The sequence below is a fragment of the Protobothrops mucrosquamatus genome, unplaced genomic scaffold (genome assembly GCF_001527695.2).
Source record: "Protobothrops mucrosquamatus isolate PMUCROS unplaced genomic scaffold, P.Mucros_1.0 scaffold218, whole genome shotgun sequence".
Taxonomy (NCBI): Eukaryota; Metazoa; Chordata; class Lepidosauria; order Squamata; family Viperidae; genus Protobothrops; species Protobothrops mucrosquamatus.
Window position 1 is genome coordinate 616,991 of NW_015386571.1, and position 16,291 is coordinate 633,281.

The following is a 16,291-nucleotide window of genomic DNA, read 5'->3' on the forward strand; positions in this document are numbered from 1 at the left end:
GAATAGAAGGAGAACTCATCAAATTTGCAGACGACAACAAGCTGGCAGGAATAGCCAATACTCCAGACTTGAACACTGGGCCCTTTTTAACAAAATGAAATTCTGGTTTGGAACTGCAACCAAACAAGACAGACATAGATTTCAATGAATAGTTAGAACTGCAGAAAAAACAACTGCTACCAGTCTGCCTTCCATTGAGGACTTGTATATTGCACGAGCAAGAAAGAGGGCTGTGAAAATATCTACAGACCCTTCACATCCTGGACATAAACTTCTTCCATCAAGATGACACTATAGGGCATTGCACACCAGAACAACTAGACATAAGGACAGTTTTTCCCCTCCCCGTGCCATCACTGTGCTTAACAACTAATTCCTACAACACTGTCAAACTATTTAGTAAAGGTGCATTACTATAATACTCCTCATCTTTCCTATAACCTATCATCTTCTTGTGTCTATAACTTTGTTGCTTGTATCTTACAATTTATACTGTTTTTTAGTATCCTAATATGATTTACTGTATGTTGTTTGCTTAGCTAATATTCTATGACTATCACTAAATGTTGCATCTTATAATTTATGATGGTTGTATTTTATGATTTATGATGAATGTATTTTCATGTTGTTTATGATCGTGATTATCACAATTACTTGTATGTACACTGAGAGCTTATGTACCAGAGACAAATTCCTTGTGTGTCCAACCACACTTGGCAAATAAAGAATTCTATTCTATTCTATTCTATTCTATTCTATTCTATTCTATTCTATTCTATTCTATTCCATTTAGAGAAAAGTAAGTTAGGCAAGAAAAACCAAATGCACAGGTATAATATAGGTAGTATCTGGCTCAATAGTAATAACTGTGAGAGAGATCTTGGAGTCCTAGTGGACAATCACTTAAATATGAGCCAGCAGTGTGCTGCAGCTCCCAAAAAAGCCAACACAGTCCTAGGCTGCATTAATAAAAGGATAGAATCACGATCACATGAAGTGCTAATACATTTTATAATGCGTTGGTAAGACCACACTTGGAATACGACATCCAGTTTTGGTTGCCACAATATAAAAAAGATGTTGAGACTCTAGAAAGAGTGCAGAGAAGAGCAACAAAGATAATTAGCGGACTGGAGGTTAAAACATATAAAGAATGGTTGCAGGAATTGGGTTGCAGGAATGTCTAGTTTAATGAAAAGAAGAACTAGGGGTGATATGATAGCGGTGTTTCAATATCTAAGGGGTTGCCACAAAGAAGAGGGAGTCAACCTATTCTCAAAAGCAGCTAAAGGCAGGACAAGAAGTAATCAATGGAAACTAATCTAGGAGAGGAGCAACCTAGAACTAAGGAGAAATTTCCTGACAATTAAAACAATTAATCAATGGAATGACTTGACTCCAGAAGTCGTGAGTGCTCCAACACTGGAGGTTTTTAAGAAGAGATTGGACAACCATTTGTCTGAAATGGTATAGAGTTTCCTGCTTCAGCAGGGGGTTGGACTAGAAGACCTCCAAGGTCCCTTCCAACTCTTGTTACTCTGTTTTTTTCTTCCTCCCATCCCTAGTCATATTTGTAAAAGAAGCAAATTCAACTGAAAAGAATCTCTGTGCAGTAGGGCATATCCTTTTATATAGTTTTTATAGAAGCCTTGTTTTATAAGTTACCTGCATGCAGCAAAAGCTTATGCTCATCTTTAACTAAACTTTTTAGCCCTGGCCTGTGGTAAATGTATGAACTGTGGCTCTTTCATTTCCCAGAAATCTGTATGTGGGAAATAACACCCTTTAAAGAGAATTTCAAAGATTGTATCAATTAAGCACATTTCTGGCACTTCCTTAATGGCATATTTCCCCTGGAGTCAAAAGCTGTTTTAAAATCTGAGATCATTTGTTTAATATAAAAGCAAAGGTTATAGAACAACAATTTCAAGTTTCATCAGCCAATCCCCTGTAGCTCTGAAGTCAGAAAAGTATAAATTTGATGTCCTATGAATAAGATAAGTTAATAATTCTGTTCCTGTTAAAATGATATCACATTTCACCGACAATTTTCTCTTATTGCTCTATATTTTTTTAACAGCAAGTCATTCCCTGTTCATTGAATTTCAACTTTATTTTCTGTCTTTGCCATTTGCTATACTTGCCTACCAACATCTGGAATAGATTTTGTCAGCTGGGTTTAAAGGAAGAACTGTAAACAATTCAGTAATTTAAAAAATTAAATTTATTTATAGCAAAAGCCAAAATCGTGTTTTAAATGGTTGAAGTTTCAGGATAGTAGGTCTCCAAGAATTTGTAATACATGGTCTATGTTGCTGTTTTCTCAAGAATTCCCTGAGTGGAATTATGTAATTCTCCATCTTTAGAAGATCCTTTAGTTGAGCACATCCTGCTCAATGAAGCAATTTTATTCTATCAATATGTAACACAGTTTCTGGGTCCATTTACATACACACTGACATACATTTATAAGATAAGATAAGATAAGATAACCTTCATTGTCATTTTTATACTGTGGGCACAATGGCACACATCAAAAATGAAATTTAGTTGCCCGCTCTCAAAGTGAAACACATACATGACACACACCTAAACATACTATGAACAACATATGTATAGACCCACATCCCTACATATAGTAGCAAATAAATATTTAATATTGTCCATCTTGAAGAAGAAGAAGAAGAAGAAGAAGAAGAATGAGGCAATATATTTTGGAAAATTCAGTGTGTCTAATAATTACAGGAAAAGGCTTAACATCAGAATTCAGGGATGAGATTTCCAACTTTGCTTTCAAATAAATATGAGTTCAGGAACATGTGGCATATTCTTTTATCATTTGATCCTAATAATCATATACTAATGAGATTACTAGGCAATTGAATAGATTCCTAACTTTGTTTTTCTATTTAATATGAAACCAATTCTAATAATAAGGCAATATGGCCCGCACTACTGAATCTTAATTCAGGCAAAATGGTCATCAGGCATTGTAATTAAGAGAAAATGGGGGGGGGGGGACACACATCTGTCATCAGAAAAGCTCAGACTTCTTTCACATGGCCTTTTTTCTATTCCCCAACTTCCACAAAGCATGTTGAGGTTGACTTGCAATAGACTTTATTCCTGTTGACTTCAGAAGGCTACGAACACATATCGAACACTACAAGCCTCCCAATCAAGCAACTGGAGAATGAAAAAACCTGGCATTCACAGGTGATTGCAAAATATCTCAGTAATGTGAAGGAAAATTTTGTGTCCTGCACATAAATTCCCACTGAAATCTGTGATGATGATATGACGTGCATATTTTGCAGCTAGATTTTTTTCCCTAAGTGTCAGGAAGGGACACAAGCAGACACATTAGGCATAATTGCTCATATTAGGTATAATTGTTCATTAAGCCAAACTACTGCTGGCTTCTATTATCAGTTGAAGATCAAGGAGCACTCCCAGAGTGCACGCCTGTTCTTTTGAGAGAAGTACAACTCCACCCAAGCAGTTTGAATTTCAGTTTCTAAGCCCATTTCCTATTCTCCTATAGCTCTTCCAATTTGTCTAGAATTAATTCCAGTTTTTCCTCATTATTGAACAGACAACAATTGTTCCCTTGGAATTGGACAGTAAATATTAACAAAGATCAGCACCATGATGATAGCATTAAATAGCCAAAAAGAGCAATGACTGAGTAAACATGTGATGACTTTAATCTTTCCACATATCCTGTCCATATCTTTAAGATCTATAATCCACTAAAAAGGCAAGTAGTTGCCCCAAATAATTCATATAAACTGCCCCAATTCCCGAAGTTCAAATCAATATGCATCTTTTTGTATTGGCTCTTCCCTTCAAAATCTTGAGTGAAAAGCAACACAGTGAAATCAAAGCGGTTGCTACTCCTACTGCAATAAAGTAATTCAAGTGGATCTTCATTTAGCTTTACTCTTCATTTGATATGATCCATCCCAAGAGTATCTCCATTTGGAATTCTCTGACATACTATCCATTTCACTGTTCTCAGCTTGATAATAAAACAATGGACTGATAAAGCTTTGCAAGATTTCCTACTCAGGAAATCAACTGAATCCATCGATGCCTGTGTTAGATTATTTTAATGATTATTCCACACCTGCAAAAACTAAGGTACAATCTGCTCATGATAGCAAAGTTACATGGATTTCCTTAAACTTCAGATCACCAGCTCCCTAGAAATCAAATCCAAATTAAGCCTTTTCTCCATACATGGGACCATATACTGGTTAAAACTTGTCCATGATCATCATGGAGGATTCTGAATTGCTCCTCCTTGGGTAACATAGGCATGGATCTTTCAAAAGGCAAGAAGTTTGTAGTAATCCAACATTACTCTGAGATCACCCAGGAAGACAGACTACACTGGTCTACAAGGAGAAAGCTTCGGAAATGAAAGTAGCTTAATTTTATCAGAATTGGGTCACTAAAAAAGGAAAACTAAGTCCTGAGTATTAATTTTCTCCAGTTTCCAAGATACAGCTTCAGGTCAAAATTGCATCAAAATAATTCAGAATTACAAGGACAGCAGACTGAACGATATGCTGACTTTTCACATATAGGTAATCCTCGATTCACAACAGTTTGTTTAGTGACCGTTCAAAATTACAACAGCACTGAAAAAATGACTTATGACCCTTTTTCACACGACCATTGCAGCATCCCTGCAGTCACGTGATCAAAATTCAGAAGCTTAGCAATTGACTCATATTTATGATGGTTGCAGTATCTCAAGGTCATGTAATCCATCTTTTGTGACCTTCTGACATGCAAAGTCAAGGGGGAAGCTAGAATTCATTTAACAATCATGTTGCTACCTTAACAACTGCAGTGATTCACTTAACTGTGGCAAGAAAGGTCATAAAATGGGACAAAACTCACTTAACACCTGTCTCACTTAACAACATAAATTTTGGGCTAAATTGTGGTTGTAAGTTGAGGACTACCTGTACTGTCACAGCTACTGAAATGCAGCAACAAGTACTCAAAATTAATATATTTTGAGCACCTGCTGGTGAGATGATCTCCCCATAGACCATTCTATCCTCTGATTTTAGTGTGCTATTATAAAATTTTGGGCTAAATTGTGGTTGTAAGTTGAGGACTACCTGTACTGTCACAGCTACTGAAATGCAGCAACAAGTACTCAAAATTAATATATTTTGAGCATCTGCTGGTGAGATGATCTCCCCATAGACCATTCTATCCTCTGATTTTAGTGTGCTATTATATCATTTCCCTTTACTGTTCCAGTTCTAGGAAAAAGAACTGGAAGAAATCAATATAAATTCACCTGCACCACCACCCTTCCCCTGCACCACCACCCTACACCAGGCCTTTGTGACACAAGCCAGAGCAGTACCTTCATCCTGGATTAAATACTGGATAACAGATGTTGTGACAACAATTGACCTAGCACTGAAGAGCAGAATTTTAGCTGGAGAGGCTACCATCACAACTGTCACAGTACAATCACTGTCACAGTACAATCACTTAAAAAGGCTAGCCATTGTCATCCAGGATGCATTTCCCCACCTTATCTGCCAAGCTATTCTTTATGCTTGTTTCTCCCCAATTTTCCTGATGTATCTCTTAAAATCAGGCCCCAACCATCCATCTTCATTCCTTTGCACTCCAATCTCCTCTTATACTCATATAAACAGAAAAATAAATGAGATATCCTTGCATCCAAGTGCTTCTTAATGACCAATCTTACCGCCAGTATCCTCCTCACTTCACTTCCTTAAGGCCCAGGATGCACACAATGGCTCTCTGTCTCTCTCCCCTCAGGCCAAATAATGGTCTTTTTCTTACCCTCCACTCATATTGGCAGGGAGCATTAATGGTTATTATTTAATCAATAGCACAAGAAATGAGTAATATATCTTTGAAAAGGACTAGCTTGATTCTCTCCCTCTCCTAATGAGAGAAATAGTTGACATTTTAATGTATTTGAACAACAATAGTAACTAATCATGAGCCATAATATAACACAGATTTTTTAAGGAGGTGGAAAAATAAAATGACAATTAAACAAGCATCTGGCAAACACATAGAGCAGTCAGACATGGTAAATCCTGCCCCTCAAGGTTTAATTGAATACTTAAGTTTCCTTGCAACTCTGTAATTGTTTACAATTAAAGAAAAATAAAAACCAAACCATTTCCTCCATTTTTAATAAAGATTTCCCCATGCATAGAAATTGCACATTAGCCTCTATAACATATGTTAAGAATGGATATTATGTATTCTATTTCTAACATGTCTCAGCTTGTATATAGTATAAAAACAAATGCATAAATAAGATTGTTTCCAAAACTTTATTTATGTTCTGTGTTTTGATTTGATGGGTAACAGTAAGTGATAAAAGTAGACTAACCACTGAAATATTGTAGGAAAATTAATTAATATTCCAATGCCTAGGATGTGGCCAGTATACTATTTTTAATACATTAAACCTAAATACCGAGCACAATGACACCAGGGGAATTAAATGCTGGTGAAATAGTGTGGGCTACATGAGGATCAGAAAAAGTAGATTCAGAAAACTGAAAGGAGTAGGAAAAGGAAATGAAGTCCAAGTAGTTATATATTATTGTTTCAAAACAAAAAGAATGTTGGAAAATGGAGATTAGAGTAGGCACTGCTTATCCTCTGGTAGTCAGGTAAGCATTTATCCATGTGTACAGAGCTGCCTTGGAGGAAGTATGTAATCAGTTGAGGCCACTCAGACACAATTCACTTCTAGTCGTCTCTTTCAACAGCCCCTCCTTCCCCGATCTTTTTTCTAATTCCTGGCAGCTTTATTTGGAATAAAATGGTTCTTTTAGCTAAGATGTCAGTGTGATGCCAATAAATAAACAAAGCATAGATTACACATGTGCAGACAGCCAGCATGTCTGAACTTCTCTGTAACAAGAGAGATGCAGTGTTTATTTATGCATAATCTCTTGCCCTTTCACAGGTTCCTATGGTGACTTAGAAGAAGTTAGAATTCACAACCGTCACCTTAAGATATGAATACCGAATTTCAAATTTACTTCTCTTTTTTTTTCAAAATGCTGTCATCTGACCCAATTTCAAATAGTTATGAGCAGCCATTGAAATATTTCAGCCGTTAAAATTACTCTTTGTTAAGTTCCAGTATAGAGGCTATGCGATACTATGAAAGTTACAAACATGTTTAAACTTTTTCAATGCTACAGCATACCTGAGTGCATAACTGAAATATCACTTTCACAGAGACCCAACTTACCAGACAATAATTCCACTAACATCTTAAATATAACCCCCTTCCCCCCAGTTGTTTATTTTTCAAGGGAATTATTTTAGGTATGCACGGGTAAAACATTTTGAAACACTTTTATTATTTACCAGTTATCAGGTAGCACTGTTCTGAGGTCAGCACTATCTTTCCATGTCCCATGATGCCATGGAAGTTTGAGAGCTTACCACAGCTTAAGTCAGTCAACCCTGGAAGTTAATTGGCTCAGCTTTCCTTGCTTCCTCTGGAACATCAGGGGCTGGTGACTTCTTATTGGTGGCAACTCTCCTCTAGTCCTGCTCCCTGGTTCTGGGATTCTCCTACAGAAGTTAAAGTGTGTGATACTACTGTCTCTCCTAAAACAAACCCACTTAGTTTTTCTCTCTGTTCCTTCAACACAAAATACTTAGTGAGGGGAATACCAAGATAGATATTGGTAGAAAAGATGAAATCTGATGCTCTTAGAAATTGGAGTCTGTCAGTTGAAATAAACTGAATAACTAATTCCAGGTATTTTATTACCAATTCAACATATTTAATTGCAGGAAGCTAATTCTTATGGATGTACAACTGCTAAGTTACTTAATCATTTATGATTTGTTTAACACTTTCTAGTAAAGCTAAATACTTAGCAAATCATGAATCACTTTATTACAGAATATAGAGACAAACTCATGAAGAGCTTGTACAAACAAGTCTATAATAGATCTTAAAAGTTTGCAGCTGTAACAATGAAGGGAAGAACCCACCATGTATAAAATGTTATTCCTTCAAGTGTTTTTCGGTTTCTAACATGCTGGAACATCTTATACTTGAGACGCTTTCCTTAAACAACTCCGCAGAACCAAAAACTTCTGAGAGTTCTTTGTACATGTCATTTTCACAAGAATTAGTAAAAGTTACCATAGCTCAGGGATGTACAATTCAAGCCACCCTAAGGCCACTTTCACATTTTTAACTCACTTCTTTAACCAGAGAAAAGCACTTTTCTTTCAACGTTAATAATTTGTCCTGTATTTAAACCATTCCTTGTTGACTCCTCCCCACCCCTCAATCTACAATACCGTATATAGCTGCTTTCTTTCAATCGTCCACTTTCTATATGAATGTTACCCATATCTTTTTCTGTTTGCTTCCCAAATAGGTGTCTCTGTGTTCCCATCAAATAACTATTATTATTTTATTTAGCGTATGATGAGAACATGACAAAAGAGAAGCAATCTCTTACTTCTTATATAATCCACATGAATCATATACAAAACTTCTACTGGGGTAGAGCAGTGGCCTCATAACTGGATATCCAATTCAATAGTCATCTGCATCCATAGCATTCCTTAAGCTACACATGCTTCCTGGGTGGTGCTAAATGAGTGACAATGACCAGATGCAGCCGTCCTGCCACACAGCCATGACAAACAGAAGTGTATAAAATCAAATAACTATGTATATATAGTATGTAAGTATTTATAGGTAGTTTTTTTTATCAATGTCCTCTAATGAGGAATACAGGTAAGTAATTGATGAAAAAGTTAATTACATTATTTTGTTACTTTTTGATCTAGGATATGTTAGGCTTCTATTACATCAGAATGAGAAAATTATGTCTTTCAGCTATTTGTCTGTGAAATAATTGCTTATCCCTGTTGCACAAAGAACTGCTTGCATCCCCTAAGGTAACAGACCTAGAAACAAAGTTTATTTCTTAAACTGTATGAATTCATGTCACTCCAGGTCTAAGAAGCTATGCTAGAAAATCAAAACTATATAGTATTTTGTAAATAAAATAGATAATAAAGGAAAGGGAAGGAACATAAGGTTAAATGAAACATTTTGCCCAAAGTTCATAATTGTGATATCCTTATCAGATGCAAGGTTAAGGTTTCTTTAAATCTCAGTCTCCATTACACCTGTAGTTTACCACACTGCAAGAGAATACAACAAATTCAAAAGAGAATACTTGTTCTTTTTATAACAAACCCTTCTGTTTTTTTCTTCAGTGATTGATAATTACTGTCAATACATCACCAACTCATACTAAATTGGCAAAAATACCTAAAACCTTGCTTTTAACTGTAATGCACCGGTTGAATGAGTGTTTTGTATTATTTATTTCAAAACAAACCATCAACACAATCATGAATTAACTTTCCTTAGACTATCCAACCTGTAGATTTAAGATCAATTAAACTACTGGTCTTAAATAAACTTTAGAAATGTTTTTTTTAAACTCTAGCTTCATTTTATATTGATAACTAACTATATTGGGGTTGTTCCTTAAACATGAATGTTACAAATGGTTGAGGAGATGTATATCAGAGTTATGTTTCAACTGTAATAAAAAGGATTGCTTACCTTCAGACAGGGACAAGTCATCAACTGGAGACAGGAGGTCTGCCTGTACAGCAAGGCCATCACTTAGCCATGTGGTAATCTGATTCGTCAAGATTACCTGCAAACAGACATGGAGGAGGAAAAAGTATTAGAATTACATGGTAGGCACAATAGCTACCTCAGACATACACAGAAAATGTAGCCAACCCTCAACGTCCACCATAATGTTCACCATTTCAACGCCTTTCTCAAACATTTGGATCAAGTATAGAAGCATCTCAATAAAATGTTGAAGAGAGCAGATCCTTTCAAAACTCAGCTCAAAATTACTAAATAACTTCACATTATACCTCATTTCTTTGGCAGGAAAGAGGAAGGAATCTCTCTGTTCAAAGGGAAAGGTGATAGAGAGATAGAAAGCAAAGAGGAGCCAGAATGAAATGTGATAAATGCTACAAGGTCTCAAGGCAGTGTGCCTGTATAAAGATCACTAAAATAATTCTTTTCTAAGTCAACGCCCACCAAGAGCCAGATGGATATCCAAGCTGGTACAGTGTGAATAAATGATATAATAAAAGATGAAAAAGACAAGGGTTACAAATAAATTGGAGCATCTCATCTTTACAATTGTATGCTAAGATGGGAAGAGACTGTACATCGAGTTATCCAAGAGGATTCATATAATTAGAACATTGTAACAATATAATGACAGAGCGCATATTCTGAATGCAGGAAGCACAAAGTCAAATCCAAGTATTGTTAGACTCCTATCTGGAAACTTGGAAAGCTGTTGCCAGTCAATGTTGCTGTCAGAACATAAGATTCCAGGACTTGTCTTCTTACAGAAGTCAACTTGATAGCCATGCAATGGCTAGATGAAGGATATTAGCACAACAGTACCTTTCCTCCTTGTATAACTCAGAAACTGGCAATAGCTTTCCAAAGCAGCATTATCATAACTTTGGCTACATCTGTGTAGTTTCAATCATCCTTGCACAATAAAGAATTAGACAAAAAATAAAATAAAAATCTCAGTTTAAATACCATTCATCTTCATCATCAAGCACTGGGACAGAAATCTGAAATTCAACCTGGAATCAAAACTCTGTTTTCCTAGGGTTCTTGGACCAGTGAAGAAGCTTAAAAGATATTGACGACTCAGGCTTAGACTGTGTACCTGTTTCATAAAGATACGCTTATTCCCTTCATCTTTGACTGCCACAAATAAAAAAGCATTAAGTTTGGCCCCTTGATTCAAGCTAGGCAGACTATATGTTTTACAAATTTATGGGGGTCAGGCAGTATTAACCAGATTATTTCTTTTCGTCATGCATGAAGAGTTCATTGCCATTGTCAGTCTAATAGTGACAACTAAGAGTCTTTGCCTCCCATAAAGTTTGGCAAATTTCCTTCCTTCCTTCCTTCCTTCCTCCCTCCCTCCCTCCCTCCCTCCCTTCCTTCCTTCCTTCCTTCCTTCCTTCCTTCCTTCCTGTTGGGCAAGTGATGGACATCCAAAAGGTAATAAACACAATTTGGGGGCCACTTGTCATCTATAAATAAATTCTATCCTGCTACCATCATTACTAGAAGAGATTTGAAACACTACAAGAGGCAAAGAAACAACAAATTCAGAATACATATTTCAATACCACAGTAGTAAATTCAACATGATAGATAGAATATTGATGGCTTCACATAACAATATTTGCTAAAGTGGTTCAGTATTAGTATAGATTCATATTAAAGCAAGCACTAATAATATTAATCCAATACCAGTTCCAAATGAACAGAAATATAAAGACTAAACAGTAAGAGTTGTGAAGAAAATGAATAGGAAACATTTTAGATTAATATACAGAATGTGCAGCCACATTATGACATGGTCTAAAGTTTTTATTGGCAGATGTTTGACACTAACTACATTATTCACAAATGTCAAGAGAACCCATGTGTGATGTGGTCATTTCAAATTTATTCCAATGTAAACTAAGTTCTGTACCATTGTATGCTTGTTCATGTCACATCACTTTTATATATTTCTTTTTTAAACTAAATTTCTGTAATTCATAGTCCATTTCATTAAACAAGTCCTATTCTGCTAGTTTCCAGTTACAAAAAAAATACCTCATTACAACTGGAGACTTGAAAAGGTTTAATATGAATATATGTATCTGTATGTATGTATGTATGTATGTATGTATGTATGTATGTATGTATGTATGTATGTATATGTTTGTATATGTTTGTATATGTATACACAAACACACACACATGCACACATGTGTTTTGTTGTTATATCTATTCTCCCTTCCATTTTCTGTTTGCTTTCTCTCCTCTTCTCCGGTTGGGCTACACACATTGTTTCAGCCCACAGAGTTGTTACGAGGACAAAATAAGTAATTTCACCTACATTGCCTTAAGATCCTTGGAAAAGAATAGTATATACCAGGGGTGGGCAACCTGCGGCTCCGGAACTGCATGTGGCTCTTTCATCCCTCTGCTATGGCTCCGTCACTCAAAATATGCGTCACAACCGCCAATGTGCAACACCCACTGGCACGAGATTTATTGTGCTTTTTGACCCCCAGTAGGCCAACCATGGATAAATCCAAGAAAAAAAAAGTTTCAGAAGAAGGTTGATGGCCTCTGGTATATACAGATTGGCACAGCCAATAAATTGCATAAAAGATAAATAAGAAAAAAACCAACAAATATATAGAGCTAAATAATTATAATTTAATATAGAAATCACTCACTTACTAAACAATTACATTTCCAAATAGCTTTAGCTTTTTCCAAATTATTAAACCAAAGCTAGGAAACCAGAGAATAGCCTGTGTTCAATCGTTGCATTTTCCCAAGTATCTCTGATCAATCCAATTCTGAAGTTCTTTGTCTTCCCAAATTCTCAAAAAAAATTAATTGTAATTCTTTGTGCTCTCTTTATCTCTACATCAATTCAGAATCACAATACAGGTTGTCTTCGACTTATTATCACAATTGGGACCGGAACATTCATCATTAAGAGGTGCAGTCATTAAGTGAGGTATCACATCACTGCTTCTTATTTTACTACCCTTTTTTGCCATGGTCGTTAAGGGAATCACTGTGGATGTTAAGATATATGATTGACTCTGCTTGTCGGAAGATGGTCGGGAAGGTTGCAAATTGCAATCATGTGATCTCAGGATGCTTCAACCATTGAAGCAGGACGCAAGGAGGCTGCCAAGTGCCCAAATGGTAATAGCATGACCGCAGGGGTGTGTGTGATGGTTGTAACTTTGAGAATAAGTCATTTCTTGCAACACTGCTGTAACTTCAAACCATCCTAACAAAATGGACAAAAGTTGAGGACTATCTATATACAGGGGTTTTTTTTCTGTCACACTATTACAAAATTACTGTATGCTTAGGTGGGAGATCTGAAACATTTTCCTTTCTGTCAGAAAAAGAAGAAATATAACATTTCTCAGTGACTTTATGCTTTCAGTCCCACTTCATTTTCACTTTGTTTCCTTGAATGCCCTCTGGGTAGAAATCCTTACTGTGCACTGAAACAGCAACAACAAACCCAAACATTTTACTTAGGCCTCACATTTTCATGCAGCAGCTTTTATACACAAATGAAAATTGCCCAAACACATAAAGAAATAGGTATCTATCTTGCCAGTGCTTTTTGAAACAGTTTCGGCACCTTGTCACTGAAGGTCCTGGACAGCACAGTGGGAAAGAGGGCCTACATTTACCTACATCTGGTTCACAGCATAATCTGGCTACGATAATTCCTACTTTTGTATCCCTGGATCTAAATTACTAGAATAAACTCCATGTTGAGGATGGTTCAGAAATTCCAAATACAGTATATAACACCACTGCTTAATTACTGAACAGCATACAAGGCAGAATATTGCGTATTTTAAACATCAGTTAGTATCCAAACACTTTACTCACTTCAATATTAGATTTTGACTTATAAAGCTCACCTATAAGCTTAAATATTTTGTAAAAATAAAATCTACTAGAGGGGAGTTGACTAATGTGTTACAATACATATAATATTCAATGAATAATATTTGAAACGTATTTACTTGAGCTGTTACATACCTTCTTTAGTATGAAAGGCCCAGTATTTAAAAAAAAACTGTATGGGCAATAGTCTCAAAATTGCAGTTTTATCAATTGCTTAACATACATCTCTTCTTACAGTTTTATTTTTTCATGGAGAATGTCTGTTGGTGATCTAGGACTACATGGTATTTGATTTCATTTGGATATTTTCAATTTCATAAACCAAACTGATATTTCTTAATGATTATGCAGCCACCTTAAGAAATAAAACACCAAAATGCAGTATAATATAGGAAGCCTTATGTACCACTTTTTATCCATAATCTTTCTATTCAAGCTGCCTTCTTATATCAGAGGATATACCAGCTTATACCAGCTCAGAGGAAATTTCTCTATGGAAGAGTTGGAAAGGAAGCTGGCACACCAGAGACATATCATTTTGACTGTGATTACTGAAGACACAGATTTTTTTTTATCATATATAGTTTATTTTAAGAGTGTTCTCAGATTTCCTGTTCTATCCTGTGCAGAAACAAAAAAAATCATATCTTAACAGAATTATTGGGGGGGGGGGGTTGAAACTTATGAAAATTGGTAATTTAATAGTGGCATTGCCTTTAATGCCCATCTTTGTGTAATCCTGTACCCCTTCAGTTTCTCATAGATAACTGCTCCAGAAACAAAGTCAAATCTGCTTCTATATGGATGAATAAGAACGTTATTTCTATGGTGCTTTTTTCTCAAATACATCTCCTGCCCTCCCCAGGACCACACTGAAACTACTAAATCTGACTCTGTCATCCCTGCAAATCTGGTTGAGTAAATAAATCATCCTCTGTAAACTTGTGGTCTCAGCTTCCTTGTTGGTTTATTGCAAAATTAAAGGAAACATAGTACAGAACCATCAATCAGTAACCAGGAAAGGTACAAAGGCTTTGGAATCCACCAAAAGGGAGGGGAGAACCTCACATGAAATGACTGTTTATTATGAGAACAGAGTAAAATTCCCAATTTCACATGCAACATCATTTAGAAAAGAATATGTATTAAAGACTTCCTATTGGGAATAGAAGAGGGAAAAGCTAAAAGAGAACATTAAAACAATCAAAAAGCTTTCTCCATTGGTATTATATTTTTTAAAACTATTTTTAGTGCATGTAACAACAAAATCAACCAAAGTACCAGTCACTTTCATGGGGCTGGGACAGTAACTCAGCATATTGCAGAGAAAAAAGGAATATATATATTTAAATCTTTAGGACTGTAATTTCATCTCCAAAACCTGAGACACATGCTTTTTGTGCCCAGAAATGTGATTTTGATTTGTGAATTACTGAAAAGTTACTCAAAAAACAATACTTCAAGTTTCAACGTCAACAAAAAAGAGTGAAAAGTATTATGAAATGAATTTATCAAGCCATCCTAATCAATAAACAGAATGGCAACATAAAGCATGACTAATATGATGGTTGAGGTGATGGTCACTGTTCACTCCCTCACTTTGCAAAAGTGGTGGTATTCAAACTTGCTGAAGCAGGCAGTATTACAGACAACCAGTGGTGGGATTCAGCCGGTTCGCACCTGTTCGGCAGAACTGGTAGTTAAATATTGTTGAGTTCGGAGAAGTGGCTGAACCCATGCTGCTTCTGGAAGTCCATTCTAGGCCGAGGAGGCCTGGAAGAGGCCTCCCAGGCCTAGAAAAGCCCACAGGAAGTGTGTGGATATCACTTCCAGAAATCTGTTCTAGGCCTCAGAGGCCCAGGCCTGCATTCACTCAGAGAACCAGTTGTTCAGGTATTTGAATCCCACCACTGCAGACAACACATAAGTATGACTAGACATTGGACTAGTGCAGGGGTGTCAAACTGCCAGCCATGTCATCCAGAAGCCACGCCCATCCCACTGCCGGCAATGGCAAAACCGTCCCGATACATTGCGCGATGTCACCTGATGTCACGAGTTTGACATGTCTGGACCAGTGGCTTCCTTAAACACTGTTGGTAAAAGCTGTTTGGTGGTTATTAGCAGCTTGCAAAACATGGGTGAACAATTGCCCATTATTTCAGCCAGGCTCACTATGAAATCACTATCATAGTGATATTTCAAAAGAATTAATGGTAAATTTCAAAAGAAATTCAAAAGAATTCATGGCCTTCTTAAACTGTGAAAAACAAGAAGATGACGTTTGAGAAGTTACTATTTATTTATTTATTTATTTATTTTTTAGATTTATATCCCGCCCTTCTCCTTGCGGACTCAGGGCGGCTAACAACCGGATAAAAATACAAAAATATCACACTACAAATTTAAAAAGTTAATTAAAAGGGAAATATTAGTAATTGGTCTAATTAAAATTATAATTAAAACCCCCTCTAAAAGTTTCCCCTAGGCCAGTCCCACAAGCTGGAATAACCATGTCTTAAGGGCGCGGCGGAAGGAAGGGAGATCAGGGATCACCCTGATCTCTGGGGGTAGTTCATTCCAGAGGGTGGGAGCTCCCACAGAGAAGGCCCTCCCCCTTGGGGTCGCCAGCCGGCACTGTCTGGCCGACGGCACCCTGAGAAGACCCACTCTGTGGGAGCGTACAGGTCGATGGGG

The 16,291-nt window shown here is 36.5% G+C and overlaps 1 protein-coding gene across 2 annotated transcripts in view; it reads right to left on the reverse strand.

Moving 5' to 3' along the window:
* Positions 1-16,291, reverse strand: part of RAD51B (RAD51 paralog B) — a 320,577-nt gene that overhangs the window by 215,942 nt on the left and 88,344 nt on the right. For both annotated transcript variants that reach the window (XM_015814093.1, XM_015814094.1), the window contains exon 8: positions 9,647-9,743. In XM_015814093.1, coding sequence (XP_015669579.1) covers positions 9,647-9,743 — 97 coding nt within the window. The remainder of the gene's footprint in view (positions 1-9,646; positions 9,744-16,291) is intronic.